At 39.6% G+C, this 20,908-nt stretch overlaps 1 protein-coding gene across 1 annotated transcript in view; it reads left to right on the top strand.

Annotated features, from left to right (window-relative positions):
• The window catches only part of grid2 (glutamate receptor, ionotropic, delta 2), a 437,970-nt gene that overhangs the window by 288,204 nt on the left and 128,858 nt on the right, over positions 1-20,908 (top strand). The window contains exons 11-12 of the mRNA XM_077561716.1: positions 4,920-5,081; positions 8,121-8,240. Of these exons, the coding sequence (XP_077417842.1) occupies positions 4,920-5,081; positions 8,121-8,240 (282 nt within the window). The remainder of the gene's footprint in view (positions 1-4,919; positions 5,082-8,120; positions 8,241-20,908) is intronic.

Below are 20,908 nucleotides of genomic sequence, written 5' to 3'. Positions count from 1 at the left end.
ACAAAAGTTTGAATGTACCAATTTTTGTTGGTTGTTTGTCTGACTTTTTTCTTAAAATTAGCAGGCAACTTACTGCTTCATGGAAGATGACATTAAAACTGAATACAGGAACGGAGACCTAATTGACTTTCAAGGTTAAAATGACAAATTTTAGACCGTGATTTAGAACAAACAACAAAAACTAAAAAAATAAAATAAAATAAAAAATAAGCAAATGTGGGAGCACCGTTTTTGTGTTGTCCATCTTTTTTTTTTTTTTTTTGCGCCTTTAACAATAAGGATATTAAGTTCTGGCCGAGCAATTGACTGTTTTACAATATTTTGTCCTTAAAGCTTGTATCTCACTGAGCAGCGCAGGCTTGTGAGGGTGCTTTCTTAAATTTTCTCTGCGACAAGAAAAAGGGATTGAGAGTATAAAGAGTGGCTTTCCAACATTGAACGAAGCCGGCCGAAAAAGCAACAATCACGCGTACTTTTGCAAGCCTGCGCCGCTCAGTGAGATACGGGCTTTAGTATTCCCACCCTGGGGTGAACATTGGCGACAACAACAAATGTTGATTTCACGTCAGGGTTTGTTCAAGGTTATAACGTTTCCTAAATGTTCTCTTAACAGTTTTAAAGGTTCTTTAAACTGGCTTAGACGTTTAGGAAACGTTGTCACCTTGAACGAACCCTGAGGTGAAGTCAACATTCTTTAGCGTCACAAATGTTCGCCCCTCAGTGGGATACGGGCTTAACCAGAGAGCATAGTTGGCATACATTGGTTGATTTTCCACTCATTTTGGGGGGAAATGTGCAAAATAAAAAAATTGCTTTCTTTTTGCAGATATTTTTAAATTTTGTTTTATTGTTTACTATTTTAAAAGAGCTAATAGCCGATTAATTAGGTCAGACCCTAATAATATCATTATTAAATTTTAACACATTACTTATTTTTAGAAATGCGTTTGAGACTGGTAGCTCTTTAATAAGAAGTAAATCTCAGCTTCAAGTTTGGTGACCACTTTTGTAGACCTTGTAGTTTGAAATGATGAGTCTGAGACCTCAACCAAGACTGAATAACATAAAAACAACCAAAAATGGGATCACTATTTTGTTTGTCTGTCCAAGTTTTTTAAAGTTAGTAGGCAGCTTTCTGGTTCATGGATGTTGACTTCAGATTTCAGGAATAAATGGACGGAGACCTAGTAGACGTTCTACCTTGAAAATTCTAAATGTCCGACTCGCCAAGGCCAAACAAAAAAAACTTAAAAACAGACAAAATGGAAGAACCAACTTAATTTTTCAATCTATATTTTTTTCCAAACTGAAACGGAATGTAAGATATCTTGAATAGACAGAACCTTTGATCCTAGGTGGACTGTACCGTTCACATTATTCAGTATATCGATCCAGTTCTATGGTATACCGCTTATCCTCTGCTAACTTTAGTTGAGAGGCAACCTGGAGTGTTTGGTATCCAGTTGAGATTTGAACGCCGAACGTCCGTGCGGCAGACATCCCAACTACTCGGTCCATCGCAAGTCCTTACCTAACGACAATCAATACACAATTAGTAATGCCTTAAGAGCTGAGTTACCCTTAAAAAAGACCATCCAATGACCTGTACTCACTCACAGTTTTAGCCTCGTTGCTGCTGCGTTTGCCTGAGGACCTGCAACCAGCTCAGCATGGGGGAGGTTACACTCTATAAATTCTTAATCTAAAACACCGCTTGGCACCCCTCCTGCATGAGGCATTCGCTTGTTTTATAGTGTATGCAAATTAGCCGTCAACAACACCAGGAGGCTCCAGTGCAGTGCAAGGGAGAATCCGTTATTCCTAATAAGACCCCAGCCGCATTAAATCCATAGCGATTTTTTTTCTTCTTTAAGCCACTGGAGGACAAGGTGTTTTTATGTACACTTGGTCAATACCTTGTATGGGTGGAAAAGAGAGAGGAGCCACACAGTGGCCTCAGAAGCCCAATTTCACACTGCACTGAAACAAGGCAATGCAGGCTGACCACACATACACACACACACACACACACACACACACACACAGACACACAAATGATGCACACATGCAATGCAGAGCCCACTGATCGACGAGGGGTCCCCGCAGCGAGCGTCATATTTTTTTTTCCACTTTAATTTCCACAGAAAAGGCAGAAAGAGCTAGAGATGTGACAAGTGTGAGTGTCCTCCAAAGGGAGAGAGAGAAAGAGAGAGAAAGTTTGATGCCCCCCGCCCTTTTATCTTATCTGCCTGTCCCCCCCCACCCCCCCAAAAAAAAGATTAGACAAGAGAGAACCCTTGATGTCATTTTTATTTCAAACTTAATCTGCATTTTGCCATCGTGACCTCTCCAGTTTAGGACAGCACAGTATGACATGCACATCACAAAATGGTATCCTTAAAAATTAATTTTCGACTACATGAAATCATAACACAGCTCTCCTCATTATTGATGTATTGCCAAAGGCAAAAGCAGGTACACCAAAGTTCTTCAAGGTATGGCCTAGCCCAACAATTATTTGGCCATTTGTTTTTTCTTCACTTCAAATAAATAAAATATAATAACCACACGGCATTGACCAGATTAAACGACATAGGTAGGTACCAACTTGGCTTGACTCGCTCTTGCTTTTGAGCTTTTTTGAATAGACCTTGATTACTTACCAGCAGCTGTAGCCTGAGAATTGTATGTATTAAGACTGTAGTAAGAAGAGCTGATTACAATTGGACACATCCACAGCTACAATATGTTTGTGCAGTTACAGTTGAGACGCGGTAAGAAGTGTGTGCAGCTCCCAATGGGTCAGTACTATCAATATCTGCAAACAGAAAGATAGCATAGTAGCAAATTGCTACTAAAAATGAAGCGGATTAGTGCTAGCTGATCTATTAACCTTGTAACCATGGTCATGCCATTATAAGTTATATATTTTTTAATATCTTTTTTTTTTAAAGCTTGTAACTATTCCACTCAGTGTTTTATTTGCATACGTACATGTTTAAAAGTATTTATTTATTTTTATAGCTCAAAAACTTGATAGCGAAAAACTGAGATACGTTTTTGATTTTGCACCTAAAACCCTTAAAATAAAATTGGATTTTTTTTTAAAAGGGGAAGTCAACCCCCACCCCCCCAAAAAAATGTTTGGACAATGATATATTCTATGCAGCGTCACTGGTCTCAATATGGATTTCTGGTTAATATTGTGTTAGTGGAGTATGAGTTAAGCAGCAAAATCCAGCTGCATTTATCCATCTTAGGGGGCGGCCATTTTGTCACTTGCTGTCGACTGAAGATGACATCAATGGTGCTCAGGTCTTAGGTAACAACCAATCACAGCTTAGTTTCAGAAAACAGGTGAGCTGTGATTGGTCGTGTCCTGAGCTGAACCTGAACTCTTATTCCACAAATGTAATATTAATCAGAATGTCATGTTATCACTTTAACATAGTTCCTTGACACCAATTCCTATTTGTTAGCTAATAGTTGGGGATAAGTTCCACAGGAAACAAATGGAAAAGAAATAATGAATGGTGACTATGTGGGTGGTTGTTTTCAAGCAATATATACGTACGACTTTATATAGCAGCTTCAGCTGCATTTTTGAAGAAGACAGCTGTGAGTCTATGATGCTTTGATGGATACACACAAAATGATGCCACTAGGAATAGTATAGCATTTTATTTAACCCATGAATATCAACAAGTTTTCTGTCATACACCAAAGTAATGCTCCAGCCACACGTTCCAGTTAGAGAAACAAACAGCGTGTACATGCAAATGTAAATGAAGAGCAGCGGCCATCGTCGTCGTGTGCTTTTGTGTGCACTAGTGCTTTGATTATTTGTACATGCCAACGTCTAAAAATAGACACGCACAGAGTCCTGTTTTGATGTATGAGCGGTGGTGTTGCTGGCGTGCTTCTGTGAAGTAACTGTGCTTAATTAATGGGAGATGGCGGGCGTCAACTGCGTGTGTGCAATGGCGACTGCTGCCGCCGTCAGTCTTTTCATTATCTTCTCGTTATCTTTTTGGGGAAGAGGAGAGTCTCAGTAAATCACAGTGTCATCCATCACAGGGCTGAATCGCCCCCGCCTTGCTGCATGGAGGTACACTCACACTGCAGGCTTAGATGTGTTTGGATTTAAAACAAACCTGTGGTTGGTAAATGTCATTTTAGCACAACAGTGGTTAGTTTAAATGCCTCATGTGCATCTGGCAGTGAGTCACACTGGATTTGCATTAAAAGGGAAGCTAACAATGCTTGCAAAACACAGACTTTTACATACTGTAAACACCGAGTGTAATTATAAATGTAAATGTGTGTTTTTTTAATACATTGAAATGATAACAAGAATAAAAGAGAATTTTATTATTATTTTTATTGGGGGGGGGGGGGGTATTATTATTATTATTTGTATTAGTTGTTGTAATAGTAGTAGTATAGCTTTAACATCTTTTTTTTAATCATTTATTTTAGTTTTATCTATCCATTTTATGTTAGGGAGGATCATTATTTGTGCTTTTAGTATTTTTTGTATGTTGTTGTCAAGTGACCCGGAAGTACCCCAAAGTAAACGGAAAGTGCCACAGAAGTGCCCCAAAATCATCATGAAGGGCTCCCAAATCAATGAGAAGTGACCCGAAGTGCCCCAAAATCAACAGGAAATGTTCCAAATTGACCAAAAAGTGACCTAGAAGAGCCCCAAAATCAACATCTTTTAAGAAATATTTGTTACGAAAAAGATTTGAAAAACAAACAAGGATATTGTAAAAGTTTCAAGCAAAAGCAGCACCATGACTTTCGTAATCATAGATTAATAGAAGTGGTGCATTCGTTTTACAGCAAAAACGTCTATCTCTAGATATATATATTCTTAATAAAAATTGAAATGTGTTTTTCCTTGCCTGTGTCTGTAGATCACTAATCGCTACATCTACGACACGGTGCTGCTGCTGGCTAACACCTTCCACAGAAAGCTGGAGGACAGGAAGTGGCACAGTATGGCCAGTCTGAGCTGCATCCGGAAGAACTCCAAACCCTGGCAAGGGGGCAAAAGTATGCTGGACACTGTCAAAAAGGTACGAGATTAACATTGCCGCCTCATTTCAGTTTCTCTCTCTCTCTTTCTCTCTCTCTCTCTCTCTCTCTCTCTCTCCAAAAAACAAGGTGGTTCATTTGTTGGAAGACAAAATATTAGAAATAGAACATCCAAGAGAGACTTCAGACTGCCTGGTACTAATCCTAGAAGGACTAGTTTTATCTATAGCATAGCTAACATTGTCTTAAACATTATCTAGTAGCATTAGCATAGCTAATGTTTGTTACATTAACATAGCTAGGTTTAACCTTCTGTCATCTAGTGGATGGCCATTAAATTTTTCAGCCTGTCACTGTATTTTGCTTACATAATGAACAAAGATGCCTTATTTGAAGTAAGTTAATTATTTAGGGACCAATTGAAGGTAGATCACTTGCCACAGCAACAAAAGGCAAACTATTACAAGGATAAACTTATTTTTTTAACTCACTTATTAAAATATTTGTATTTCTTTCTTTACTCATTAGATTGACTTTGATATCCAGGTAAGTCTTTATATTTGAAGAATACAACTTTATTCTTGTAAAATTACCACATTATACCAAATATAAGAACAAACATGTCTTTGTTCTTTGCTACAAACCATTACAGATTGGCTTCTCTCAAAACTATTATTATTATTATTATTATTTTGTGACTTTTTTTGTTGAAAATAAGCAACTTAATTTATATGGTATTTAGAGGTGGATGTGACCGTTGGTGTTACGACTCTTTTTGGTGGGGGGGGTTCTGTCTGTCCTTGATGACTCACCTCACACTTCAAGGGTTCTGTTTCAACACATTGATGATGCTTCAGTATGTTTGTAAATAAACACACACACTCCCCTCCCCCCAAAAAACAATCTGATTTCTCTGAAGATGTTCTAGGTATCAGTGTAGCAGCACGGTAATTACAGGCACGAGCACATGAACTGCCTAAACACTGATAAATGTAACAAAAGTCAACTCTGTCACATCTCGGGGGTATTTAAATCAGCTCTGAAGAGATCGCCATCAGGGACGCCATCTTCTTGAAGAGCCGAACTGGCTGATGAAAGTGTTGCGCCAAAGCGTGGCCCGATCTCAAGGTGAAACGCTGCGATAAATACGAAAGCCTCCTTGAGGCATTTATTAGTGCCTCGCGCTAATCCTAAATTAGCATTTCACTTGGCGTCGTCGTTCGGTGGAGCCGCCGTTCCTGGAATATGTTTTTTTTTTGTTACCGGTATCGGAACAAGGCAGATTCAACTGGATTTAAACATGATGAAAGACTGCAAGTCAAGGTGAAATGGAAAAAAAAAAGTTGAGACAAATAACTAAAAGGGTGCGGGATAAGTAACCCAGCCCCGCTAAGCAAAAGTGAACTGTTCAGGAAGTGCTGAAAACCCTGCTAATTGAATTGTATCCCCCATGATGTAAAGTCGAGTGAAACTTTCATTGGGAGATGATGTACGTGGGGAATTAAACAACAACGGGATCTGTACAGGTTGTGAAGAGGGTAACTTGCCAAACTATTCAGAATTCATCCCGGGAGGGAATTCTACAGCATTTGAGCAATGTTCTCAAAGATGGAATCTTGCGGTTTCAACTAGAGTGCCTGAGCCAAGAAAGAAGAAAAAAAATACTTCCAAGAGTTTGTAATTTTAATGAGCAATATGACTCTGAAATATGTATCACAAATGGATTTAACAAGCATTAAGAATACTAATAATACACAAGAGATAAGTCAAAATATGAACTTGAAACATGAGCATATGTTTCAATCTCATGAACAAGTGCTGTTTACTAGCAATTTGCCAGCTATAATGTTTGTTTGTTTTTTTTGTTACTTGTGTTATTTAAATATACTGCACACTTTTTTGTATCAAAGCTTCTGCAATTAATCCCCTAAATATATGAGGTTCTTCAGTTTACATAGTACTGACATATAGTACGCCGTCATTGTCACATGGTGCAAAAAGTTACACTCATTTAGCGACATACTTTTTTTCAATTGAATGTGTCATGTTTATGGCCTCAAATTGTTTTTACATGCAAATGTTCACATAATTACGACTCTAACGTTTTAGTGTAGATTAGTGACAAACTATACGGCTCATTCCAACTTGAGTACAACTTGGTCTATATCGCCACTACAGGAGCAGAACTGTGCTTTTGTTTGTTGCCTTTAAATTGATTTCAAAAGTAATCCACATTGTGTTGTTGCATCGTACCTTTCCTGACAATTGAAACGTGCTGAAGTTGATGCTGCTAGCTGATGGAAGATGGCATGTTGACTTTTTAATAGGAGAGTAAAGTTGTCTTCGCCGACATTTCCACTTTGCTGCAATCCGTCTTAAAGGAGAGCACACACTTTGAATGGCTGTAATGGTCTGAGCCGTCTCCGCTCGGTACGAGCTCCTTTCTGATCGTTATGATGCAATTTATGACTCGGTGCAGAGAAATATGAAGAGGGTGGATGAACTGCAGAAAGCTCTTAGATTGCATCACTACAAAGTTATTAAAGTGCACTGTTGTATGTTATTTAGTTCCCGTAGATATAAACTGACTGCTCACTTTTGCACCGTTTATTGCTCGTGATCAGAGGTGGGTAGTAACGAGTTACATTTACTTGAGTAACTTTTTGAAAGAAAAAGTACTTCTAAGAGTAGTTTTAACATACAATACTTTTTACTTTTACTTGAGTAGATGTGTAAAGAAGTAACGCTACTCTTACTCCGCTATATTGGGCTACGCTAGAGTCGTTACTCGTTACTCCCGCCCCCCATTCATACATTAGATATGCCGTATTTTCACATAAGCGCTCCGCTTGACTGACTGTGGGGGAACATTTCCGCTTACACTAGTGATGTGACGTTCACAAACGAATCAAGTCTTTTGAACGTCTCTTCAATGTGACGATGGGAACCGAGTCTTTATAGAAACCAGTTCAACCACTGAATTCTTCTTCTGGTAACATCCCTTGTTTTACATGCAAAGTCTTGTTAGTCGACTGTAAATAAATAAATAAATAAAAACAAAATGTGTTTTGTGTTTGCAGTTTGGCGTGAGTGGCCTCACCAGCTTCCTGGAGTTCACCGACAACGGCACCAACCCCAACATCTTCTTCGAAATCCTGGGCACAAACTACGGAGAGGACCGTGGGCGAGGAGTCAGCAGGGTAAGCCAACAAACCACTAATCATGTCTGGACAAACAGCATGAGTGGATTTTCACAAGACCTCATTTACCTGCCTTCTTTTAGTCTTATTTTGTATTCAGCGAGTGTAGCCCTGCTTCCTTTTATGTGGACCACTTTAAGATTGTGCAGCTTTTTATGGGGCATAAGGAGCGCATTAGAGTATTATTATGTAGTTGTTTTTTTTGTTTGGTTACTTGTGTTGAGTGTTGTGTTTGGTTACTTGTCAACGTCCAATGTTAAAAAGGATTAATAGGAGGAATTTTCAAGAGGTTTCGAGCATAACAATTATTAATGCACATGTATTTGCTTTTACTTTGCACTATGTATGGTCAAGACAGTTGACATAGACATGACCCTCTGAAAACCTTCTGGCCCCAGGCTGGCCTCCACAGTAAAATGATTATTTTTTCTTTTATTTTTTATGTGAGAGACACCCACATATGACAAGGACAAAATGGCAAGTGTGTGGTTACTGCTCTTATAGTGGGTGGTGTTCTCAAATTCGCTAACCTAGCACACCACACACATAACGTCTCTTCCTGGAAAAATCACTATTAACACACCCCACATCACAGAATAATCACTCTTGATAATCTTTTGAAAACATCCAAGAAACAAGCCTTTGCTGACTCTGAGACTGAGATTCAAGGAGAGGGAGGTTGGGTCGATTCGTGGAGTGCACCCACACACACACACACACACACACACACACACACACGCTGTGTTTCCATCTTCCATTCCAGCTGTAGCTGTGTGGAGATAAGGGAAGATGGTGTGTGTGCAGCATATCTTCACAGGCGAAAATTAATCTTTACATCACAGCATTATTACATTAAGCCCAACTCGCCTAATGAAATTTCTTAATTACCACTGTGGTAATCGTTCCCTTTTGTTAATACTTCTTCTAGTCTTTAATAACATGAAACGTATGCATGGAAGCAAGTGACTAAAGAGAAGTAAATATTTCTTTAAGAGCGTTTCTATGTTAACAGCCTCTTAGTGCGAACGAGAGTGTTGCCTAATGATGCCGCATCGTCAGAAAAGCAGTTCATACACAGTGTGTAACATTTGATTATACGTAGCTCTAATTAAGAGTTTCTCTTCATGCATAAAAAGGCTAAACCGAGTTGTAAAGTACCATGGAATCTCAGAGGTCAAAAATCTGTTACGAGCATGGTGGATGAGAGGTTAGCACATCTGCTTCTTCATTTTAAGGTTCATGATTTTAATCTGGGTCTAAATTTGCACGTTTTCCCTTCGCTTGGGTTTTCTCTGGCTACTTCAGCTTCCCTCTCCATTGAGAAAACATGAGTGTCAGGCTTTTTTTTCGTCAAAAACGAAGCGGTTCGGAAAATGGATGGGCTGATTGTGTTCATGGTTGTCAGTCGAGGCGCATTTAGCCTTTGAGAAAGCGGAGGCAGAAATTGACTTTGAAGCATGATAGGTACGGGTAGATGATCATTGCTCCGATCATTAGGGACAGTCTGTGACACCTCCACCCCGCATAGCTTTGCCAGGGCCACGGGAGGTGTTTTTAAAACTATCATAAAGATGAATGCAATTGTTTCTACAAGGCTTCAGAGGGTTTGATGCACGCTGATGCCTGTGATTCAGTCAAATCCACCAAAATTGCATTACACCACCTGTGTCACAACTTAGACCTGCTTGGAGCTGGTCTAAGGTCTAGTGTGTTTTCTGTCACCGAATTGTCAACAATTGTAGGATACTTTACATACCCTATTTTTGTCTTGCTGAATTGTCAAATACAAATTGATGACTAGGGGCAGAACTATATGACTTAACCTTGTGCCCACCAATCGAAAAAACTGATTGTGAATGGTGACACATACAGTCGTAGTCAATGACATCATTAAATGTTTTCAATTGTCAACCCCACCCCTCCCCCATCACACTGCTTCATCAACTTCCACAAGCAATCAATTATATGCTTATCAGAAGCTTAAGTCATTCACTGCCAATGACCGCCATATATGTCAATGATCAATTTTAACTGGGTTGGCAGCAAATGAGAAAAACTGTTCGTCCAACAAAAACGCAATACAGTATAGCTCTCCTTACATCAGTGCCAAATGACTCAATAGTATCTCAGACAGTGTGGTGCACCAAGATTTCAGAGCTTGGCAGTATCTATGGAGGAAATCCTGGCATGAAGATGGCAATTATGTAAATTTGGCAAATTGTGACAACACAATTCATCAATATTAGAATGGCATGCCTCACAGACATGTTTTCATAAAAAGGGAGCTAAACGGTTTACCTGGTTGTTTGATATCACGCTTGAGAAGTGGGCAAAAACGGACAAAAAAACTCAAGTTGTCCGCTTTAATCGCTCTGTGATACGACTTGTCTAGTGTTGACTAAACTCATCTGCTTCTTGGCTAATTGTGCTTTTGTGTGTGTTTACGAGTGCAGAACAAGGCCAAAAGTGATTGTATCATTTCCCGACTGTGCTCTTAAAGCATTTTTTTTTTAAACTCCAGCAGCTTTTAGAAGTGCTTTACTTTTTGACTCGGTGATCAATTTCATCGCTCTTCTCCGCCGCCGCCGCCGCATGTGGCCAAATTTATTCCCATTCTACTCACGGCCGCATGCTGAGTAATGATGGTTGTCTTGTAAAAATATTAACAATGGCTGCATCCTCAAGCATTTTTGCACACTGAGCTCGCAGCATTAGCGCTTTTTGAATTATGGACAACAGGCTGCAAGCACTGAGAAGTTGATATATAAAGGAGCTGTGTGGGCAGGTTGCATTTATGATATGCTAATGCATTTCTGCACATTGCTGTACAGTCACGCATGCACTCTAATTATGGCTATTAATTCTCAGGATACTGCTTAACCTGAGCTTTAATTCACATCTAGTCTTTTCCAGTTAGGCTGTATTTATAATGCAGTGACTAATTCAGATTTTATGGTTTACAGCGGTAACTTGAAGTAACATCAAGATGTAACACACATATCATTTGATCACTAGCATATGTCAGTAAATCAATAGGCTACTAGCATAGCAGTCAACATATTCAACGTAAAAGTACAAAAGTGGAGATTTAACTTAAATTTAGCAATTTGTGGTTTTGTAGTTTAAAAGGCTGACATTTTACTTTCATTTAGCTAGTTGTTGTGTCGTCTTTCCCAAAGGTAAATTCCCATGTGGACAAAAGCGTAAAATTGATTTAACCATTAGTAAATTGTAGTTCACATAGATGACTTTCCTAATGCCTATATTTTGCTTCAGGTAAGCTTTCCTGTTCCCCGTTGTGCATGTTATACTTTGATGTTGCCATTGTATTATATGTTTCACATAGCTGACTTTCCAAGTGGACAAAATTCTACATTTTACATAATGTATGTAAAATAAAACGTATTGTCGCTGCTTTGTGAAAAACACTTATGTCCATTTATTTATTTATTTTTTAGATTTGTGTGTTTTGGGGATGAAACTGAATGCATACATGCCAAAAATGTAAAAAAAAAAAAAAAATTTAAATGGACATAAGTGTTTTTCACATAGCAGTGACAATATGCAATTGATAATATAGTGCAAAGTTGCCCAAGTCCGGTCCTCAAGAGCCCCTGTCCAGCCTGTTTTTCCATGTGTCCCTAATCCAACACAGCAGAATCAAATTATCAGATCATCAGCGAGCTTTGCAGAACCTTGATAACCGGACCTGGGCACTCCTGGTTTAGTGGTTTGCCGAGCTGACTTTTCTGCAGGACAATAAAAATCTGTTTCAAATTACAATAACTAGTGGTTGTGTAGTGGTCCAGTAAAATGTGTTGGCTCAAAGTGAAATCCAGTGAAGTGTGCTGAGGTCTATTGACGGATTGGACTCCAGAAATTGAGAAACTGCTTGTCATGCTACAAATAGAAAATATAATAAAATCCACATAGGTCTAAAAGTGAAGTCTTGTGGGACCCATTGTGGTTGTCTGTCGCATTCCAGGTTCTCTTGAGGACCTCTCTTGTCCTCTTCTATTTGTGTCATCCATCCTCTTTCCATCCTGTCAATCATTCAGCGCCCTAACATGTCTTGTGACATTCATTCCCGTCATACTTCACTCTCATACATATACTTGTCAAGTGGCGGCAATAATGGCAGGCGACATCTGAGATCGGTCATAATTATCACCAGCACACTGAGCTAGAATTGGCTTTCTGCTCCATTAGCTTCAGCGGCTATATGCGGTGGCCTGTGCATTTGTCTGCGTGCGGCTACAGCCGAGGCAGGGGACAAGTCCCTCCATGTGTAATTGCTTCGTTAGATATCCATGACATCTTAAATGACTTCCGAGAAGGGGCAAAAATGGCAGCGCGTTTATACATTTGAAGTAGTGGCGCGGCTAAGTTGTCGCCGAGAAGGTAAGAAAAAGGTGAGGACAGAGGAGATGAGAGGGGAAAAAAAAGTAAAAGAAAAAAAGAGTAAAGGAAGAGAGGTCTATATGTAGTGCATATGTGTATACTGTATAACATCGAATAGATGATTCACTCAAATGTTTCACACTATACTATAATACTAATAAACACTCAGTATACATTTTCCCTGGAAAACGAGGGTTTGAACAAAATAATAACAATAATAAATAGGAAATAAATGTTAAAAAATAATAAAAATGTTATATATCCTGAAAAAAATCCATGAATAAGTGAATTTTCAGGTGCTGAGCCGTGAGTATTTGGGAGTCCACCGTACTAGAGCAGAGGTCCCCAACCCTGGTCCTCAGGGACCGGTATCCAGCCTGTTTTCCATGCCTCCCACAGCCAACACAGGTGATTCATATCATCAGCTAATCAGCAATCTCTGGAAAAGGCTGTTAACGATCTCCACCTGTGTTGGCTGTGGGAGACATGGAAAACAGGCTGGATACCGGTCCCTGAGGATCAGGGTTGAGGACCACTGTACTAGAGGAAACATGTTTTAATTTCTCAGTTGCCCATCCGTGATGTAGAGGTTTCTGAAGCTGACTTTCCTAGTGGGAAAACGTGTGTGTTTGACTTAAATCTAGAATAGCACTTATAGCTTGTCATTGGTAGTGTAATGATAAATATAAATCAGCCTTTTCTGTTTGAGAAAAGAGTACATTTTGCTCACATTAAACACATGTAGTGTTGTGTAGTATTCATTTAATTGATTTTCCCAATGGAAAAAAGCCTGAACTGTACTTACAAGTGGACAAATTAGTCAATGTTACTTGTGCTTCAAATCGATGATTTTCCTAATAGACAATAATTTACTTTTCACTTGCAATTACCAATTGGTAGTTGTACTTCATTTAGACAAATACCCGAAAAGACACTGTCTTTTTAGTGCTTAGCAAACCAGTCGAAGAAAGACCTCAGTTTGGTAATAGAGCCATAACATTCCTTCTATCACACATTCTCCATCATTTGGAAAAGACAGAAATGTTCTTTCCCTCTCTAAAAGAATCAGTGACCCACAAAACTGCACTGTTTTTAATTGGGGGTCACCTTCAATTATCATCTGTACTCTGCTCCCAAGAAACTACTGTACTGTAATGTAGAGAAATGAGTGTATGTGGCATCCTCGAGACCCCGGATATGTTGAGTCATCCCGTGAGAGGCATTAGGAGTGCTAAAGGATTGAAGGATGTTGTTTTAATGTGTCTGCTTCGCGTGAAACAAATGCACAAGAGAAACACACACAAGCCGACGGATGTACAAATCTCCTGGCTTGTTTGGAAATGCTAAGCTAACCCTTTTGGCTCTGCATGGCAATTAGCATCATACCGCATGACCGTCAGTGGGCAACACAGAAAGCTACTACTACTCTACGCACATGCATACACAGAGGAGCTTCAACCAAATTGCTGTTGACAGATTTGTTTTTTTCCCTCCCCGGCGAAGATGTGACACACAAATTGGCTCCATTCATTTTCATAAAATAAGAGCGAGAGTGCATTTCCTCCAGAGATGTCTAAATGTGATCCTATAGATTGGAGACAAGGAAATTGGAACCCACAGCTCCTTGCCACAGTGGGTTTTAGCAGTAGAAATATGCAGATTTATTTCTAATTGTTCCAGCTCATGTGAGGAGATACATCTTTATTTAACATCATTGCAGCTCTATTGAAACAAACATAAATGTACAGCTGTCATTTCCTACATGAAGTAGCTATGTGTCCAAGAACTATACATACATATTGGGAGAAACACACACACAAAAAACAAGAACTATAATAGGCTACAGTGAAGGCCTGGAATTAATGCAACCATTTGATGAAGTCAATGGCTTAAGGTTTGATAGTTTTTGCAAGTAAGGGTTTGGCCACCAAATAGTAAATGTCCACTTTAAGTTAATGTGATTATGTCCCTTCCAATACTTTTGCTCACTTGGAAAGTTCTCTGTCCTTTTCGAGGATATTCAAATTTTTTGACGAGCACCTGTCGGTACACATTTCAAATTTGACTTACTGGTTAATACAACAATTGGCTGTGTAGTGTTTCACAGAGCTTATTTTTCCTGCGAGAAAATTAATACATAATACAGTGCACTTACATTTAACAAATGGCAGTGTATTGTTTCATATGACTTTTCTAACGCCTCAAAGTGAAAATGTTTTCTCACATTTAACAATCAGTAATGTCTTGTTTCATATCGTTGACTTTCCTGTGATTTAAATTCACTCATTTTAAGAGGTATACAATTTGAGTGTTGTTTGTTTTTGAAGGGAAACAAATCAATATCTGCCTCTTCATCAATTTTGTGCTGAGGGAGTTAAAACTTTAATAGGTTTTTACCCACGACAACAAGAAACTTAAAGGGCAGACCGTGTTTTATTATTAATGTCAAATACACCACTGTTGCTTACAGGGAAAAAAATAATTATTATGGTGTTTTAAATTAATGCAGACTTTTTAAGTACAGCACTCGGACAGTTTGCAGCAGCCTCGGGCATTGAACAACAAACAAAGTGAGGGTGTTTGGGGTTGGGGGTGGTAGCTCTAAAGGGCAAGTTTTTGCTGTTAGTGTTTTTTATGGAGATCAAATGATTGTTACAATTATGTTTAAAAAAAAAAAGGCCTGCAGGGTGACAAAAGTGGAAAGTGAGAGTCACGCACAAAAACAAACAAAACACAAGAGAGAGAGAGAGAGAGAGAGAGAGAGGGGCTTTACTAAATGAGACAAAGTCAGTTAGAGATGACGTTAAATAAAGCAGAAAGGAGCGGCAACGCCAATGGGGTGAACATAATGCAAAAAAATTAATAAATGACAGCGACAGAGAAATATCTCCATTCCCTTCATGTGTTCCAGCCCGTTAGGTATTAGCTAGATTTGCATGTATTTTTATTCAGGAAGTCTGTCCCCTAACTGCTAAGTTCAGTGCAATATTGGGGAGAGCAAGGATAGGATAGATGAGTTAGGTTGGCGAAGAAGAAAGCAGAAAATCCAGTGAACGATGCATGCATTAAAGGAAAGCAAGGTTAGAACACAAGTGCACAAACGAGGCAATGAAAAGTTTCCTCAGTGAATGAAATTTCCCATTGGACAACTTTATTGATTAAATTTCCAAAATCAATGAAAACTTAATGAGGACTGGCTTCAAATTGAAAACAAAATGACATCACATCCTAAAGACTACTGATAAAGTAGCTCAGTTGTGCACGTATGCACTCCCTTCAACATGTGGGCATGCTCCTAGTGAGACAAATGATGAATTGGGTGATTTTTTTTATTTTTTATTTGATAGATGGTCATGGACCAAAATAACTTATGGATTGTCCAGACAAATGTGCAGATCCACGACTTTAAATTAAATCATTGGTCATCGTGTGGTTAACATAGCTGCCTTTGCTAGTGGACAGAAGTGTACGTTTTATTCCCTAATGGCAAAGGTGGTTTTTTTTTTTGAATGATGCCCTGCTAAATTTTCCTTCACAATTTATGTATTGTATTGTATGTACTGTGTGAAACAAAAAGGAACACCTTCAAAAGACAAAATGTGACTTGAATTTAGACACTGCTCGTGTAGTGTTTGACATTGATGACTTCTTCATGCACAAAAGCGTAAGCTTTACTATATGATGGTTCAGACAGATTATTTTTTCGGATGAATAAAAGCATATATGTTACATTATTCATACATTGGCCATGAAATATTCCACAGTGGACAAAAGCCCAAAATTGTCATTGGTGGTTTTGTTTGTTTCATAGCAGATGTTCCTATTGGACAAGCGTTTATATTCTTTAACATGTACTGGATAGGGTTTCTCTTCTTCCAGCTGATGGTGACCGTGTTTCAAGTCTCTCCTTGCCTCCCTTGCTGTGTAAACATTTTTGGATGACATCTGCGTCCCTTGCTAAACTTGTGTGTTTGAGCGTCCATCAGCTTCTTCCACCAACCGATTGATGTCAGCAATTTGTCGTAGCTGGAAGGTCGCATCAGTCACTAACACTCATACTGACCAGCAAGTCTTGATTCCGGTTGACCACAGGACAGCAGACGTTAGACGCTGATTCAAGCTGACAAAATGCCTTTGGTCTCGCTGGATCCTCTTAAGTGTGGCAGTATTTGCAAATTTTAAATATATATATATATATATATATATACTTGCCAAGAGGGTTTTCTTTTTAAGACACTGTTGGTCTTGGCTTTAACTAAATTATTGGATTGACATCTGGTTTCCTCTCAGGCTGGTTAAGGGGAGATCTTGAACCCCCAGTTGCCACTGATGCTTTGTCATCATTGGTATTTCCTGCAGGAAACTTTCTACACCAGTTAAGTTTTTCAAGGAATGAGCAAGTTGGCCCTGTTGAACAAGACAAACAGTCAAATTTACAAATACAAAATGAGAACACTCACAAGGAGCGATTCTGATTCTCCAGGCCGACTCACTACTATGCCACGCCCCTTAAAGGTACACATCCAACACACAATTAAAAAAGTAGTGTAATTAAACATTCTAAAATCAATTTATTTCTTTGCATTCTCTTTTTTAATATACTTGGCAACAAAAGTATTGTTTTTTTCAGGGTTAGAACTCAATAGTGGCATTTCAATTCATTTCAATAGTATGGGTTGGATTGGATCCAATATTTGCTTGTCAGGCTTGATTTTCCACTGCTTGGTAGGTTGAAATATTAACATTCTTGCAAGTTTAACTTTGATTCACTAAAGTTGAGCGTTATTAGCCTTCGTCAGCGATTTGCAGACTAAATGTAATCAAAGTCAGGTTCAGGAAATATAGGGCTAGATGTATAACGTCCTTCAAGTTCGAGCACATACTATTATACCAAGAGAATGTATTTGATCCAGCAGGTGACCCATTAGAGTACAGTAGTGTCACGGCAAGCAGACTCTATAACAGAGGTGGGCAATCTTGGTCCTCGAGGGCCGGAGTCCTGCAGGTTTTGGAGGTTTCTCACTTCCAACACAAGCTGATTCCAATCAACAGGATCATTATCAGGCTTATGCAGAGCTTGCTGATGAGCTGATCATATATCAGCTGTGTTGGAGAAGGGCAACATGCAAAACCTGCAGGACTCCGGCCCTCGATGCCCACCTCTGCTCTATAAGATAACACAAATTACATTAGAGTTCAGCCACGAACTCCAGCCTAAGAGGCATAGCTTCAGTAGTAAACCTTAACCGTCATCAGGTGTTTTGGCCATTAATTCTACACACCCTAGCCTGAAGAAGACCTTACGGAGGTGATCAGATCCTTGCAGTTTAACCCTCAAAACACTCAATCAAGCCGGAGTCCCGCCTGCGTCTTTTCTCTTAATCTAAAGCCACTGACTACTTCTCTCGGCTGTTTCCGACAGAAGTCATCAAAGTAACATTAACTGACGATATACGGTAGCATCAAGAACTATCAATGTAAACCTAAATCATCAAACAACTGAGAAGTGGATTTATAGCAGAGATGGGCAATCTCGTGTGCCCTGCGATTGGCTGGCAACCAGTTCAGGGTGTACCCCGCCTACTGCCCGAAGCCAGCTGGGATAGGCTCCAGCACCCCCGCGACCCTAGTGAGGAAAAGCGGTCAAGAAAATGGTTGGATGGATGGGCAATCTCGGTCCTTGAGAGCTGAAGTCCTGCATGTTTTGGATGTTTCCTTACTCCAACACAGCTGATATATAATCAGCTCATCAGCAAGCTCTGCATAAGCCTGATAACGATCCTGTTGATTGGAATCAGCTTGAGTTGGAAGAGGGAAACCTCTCAAACCTGCAGTACTCCGGCCCTCGAGGACCGAGTTTGCCCACCCCTGATTTAAAGTCAGCCTAATTTCAACAAAACTACTCTGTATGCTCTTATCACAACCTCTTGGTTATGCTCCTGTGGAAATGATGGGTGGGTGGATGGATGATCTCCTTTAAAGAACGGGATTGGTCAGCTACTGGAGGAGTCTTGTGGGACACGGCTGAAGGTTTCTGGTGTACCAATTTGTCTTCTGGTATTTTTTCAGTACGCTTGGCCCTTCTTGAGGGGAATTGCATTGCCTCGGCACCTTCTGTGGCTGAACAGCACCTCATGTGATCAATAGTAATGATGGCAGGGGAAAAACATGTTTAAAAAACTGGTGATGTATCGACCAGGAAGAAAAGGGAAATAATCAATGCATGCTGCTGAAAAAAAACGAAATAACGTCTTTGGGGTATCTTCTCCCTTGTGTCAGGGTATCAGCCGGCTTTTGGGGAGTTGTGCGATGTGGCTGGAAGTTCTACAAAGGACTTTGTGTTATAGATTCACTTGTCAGATAAAATGATATGAGATGGCAAACAATCATGTGTTGCCGTATGTTGTATTGTATTGAAATACAATTTGGTAAAGGAGAGTAGTGGGTGACATGTTTTTTGTTTGTCTGTTTTCTAACCATTGCCAATTGTCACACAATACCCCCAGTGGGACTTTCATAGTAAGAAATACAGCAGTCATGCAAAACAGTGCAGGGTAATACCAAACAACTCTCCTGGCAGTCACATGCACTTCTTTACGTGTTATGACAAGCTCAGAGAAGTTTTATTCCCAAGATGCTCGGGATCCGATTGCACGTCTAAGTTCCAGGCATGCCGTGTGTGTGTGTGTGTGTGTTTGTGTGTGAATGTTCCCTTATATTTCAACAGTTTTTTAAATATATTTAGTCGAATGGGGGGGGGGGAATGGCATTGTGCCAATAAGCAATCGAATAGATCATACAGTAATTGAAATATTGTTGACCCATCATAGCTCAAAACATCAAGAAAATAAAGGTTAAATCACAAGCAAATTCCAAGTCCCTAAATTGGTGACTTAAGTCTGACTCGAGTCAAGCCATTTAACCACTAGCCACCCCAACACCGCAAACTACAGCCAAAATTGCAAACATATCCTTTGATCAAATATCAGTCCGTCCACAAATTGTAAGATGCCCGTTAGGCTACAATGCAACTGTCTACAACAATGCATGTCTCGTCATACCACTGCATTTGATACTGGATGACAGTGAGGCGGAGACAAGGTGGATTGACGGATGGGGGACGATGACGGCCTAATTGGCTGTAGCCTGGCAATAAACACAGGAGCTAGCGGCGAGGAACGAGGGAGTGATCAGCGGGGAAATAAAACCAGAGCCGACCAGCCGTCAGTGTCTGACACCAAGGTCATGTCCTTATGTTAGACACGCCATGGCTTTGTGAACAGAGGCCTCCATTTGATCCACTGATGGAGAGGACTTTGAGGAAGAAGAATTGCAGTAAACACCAATGGCCTGATTTACTCCCAAACAGATGATGTTTAATAGATTGGGATTGTTGTTGGAATTGGAAGTACAGTATTAGTGGGTGAGGCAAGCCAGCAAACACAATACTGAGTTATGGAAGAGAAATCAATCAAGCTACCAACTGCATAAAACCCACGTTTTGTTTGATTTAACTAAGGGCATGGGCGTTGGATGTATGTGCCCATCCTACATTGCATTGTGTTTAAAACTTCAGAAAAACAGCTCTAGGCGAGGCCAGCACCGATTGTCACAGTGCACTGAAATAACTCAGATGCAAGAAAACGCTGAGTTGCATGATTCTTTCTTGTGACTGTCTCCAAGTTAGCCCTTAGATCATTCAGAAGTTCCAAAATCACATTGCTGAATAGACCAAATGGCACAACAATATTTGTTTCAGGCATTTCAAAACCGTTTACATAAGTAGAAAGATTAGTTTTGCATGACTTTACACGCATTTTTTTATTCACCAATAAATCCTTTTGGTGAGTTGAAAATGGCTTGCTGTCTTTGACGATGCAATGTTGATGGCTGAACACTGCTGGTTTTGGAGCGGCGAGGATTCTCAGTCAATTGGGCCCTGATAGCGGTCATGTCGACAAAGACAAACATGTCATTGAGTGATGATCTTATGTTAAAGTAACAGGTGGCACTCAGTTTATCATTTAACAATATTTAATGATACATCTTGATGAATATATGGCATGTCTCCAGAAAGAGACAGCAGCTGCTGCTCTTAAACTGTTAGGTTAATGTTTGACATTTGAAATGACTTTTGCGGAAAAAGCCCTACTTTAGTGTAATTAAGCCCCCCACACACACACACACACCCAGCCCCACATCATGTTACAAATGTGTTTAGAACGCTAAAATTTTGTTCTAACAGTACAAAAAGACTTGTGACTTGT

This window comes from Vanacampus margaritifer, chromosome 3, assembly GCF_051991255.1.
Source record: "Vanacampus margaritifer isolate UIUO_Vmar chromosome 3, RoL_Vmar_1.0, whole genome shotgun sequence".
Taxonomy (NCBI): Eukaryota; Metazoa; Chordata; class Actinopteri; order Syngnathiformes; family Syngnathidae; genus Vanacampus; species Vanacampus margaritifer.
Note: the sequence above shows the minus strand (reverse complement) of the source record. Positions and strands in the feature narration are given on the sequence as shown.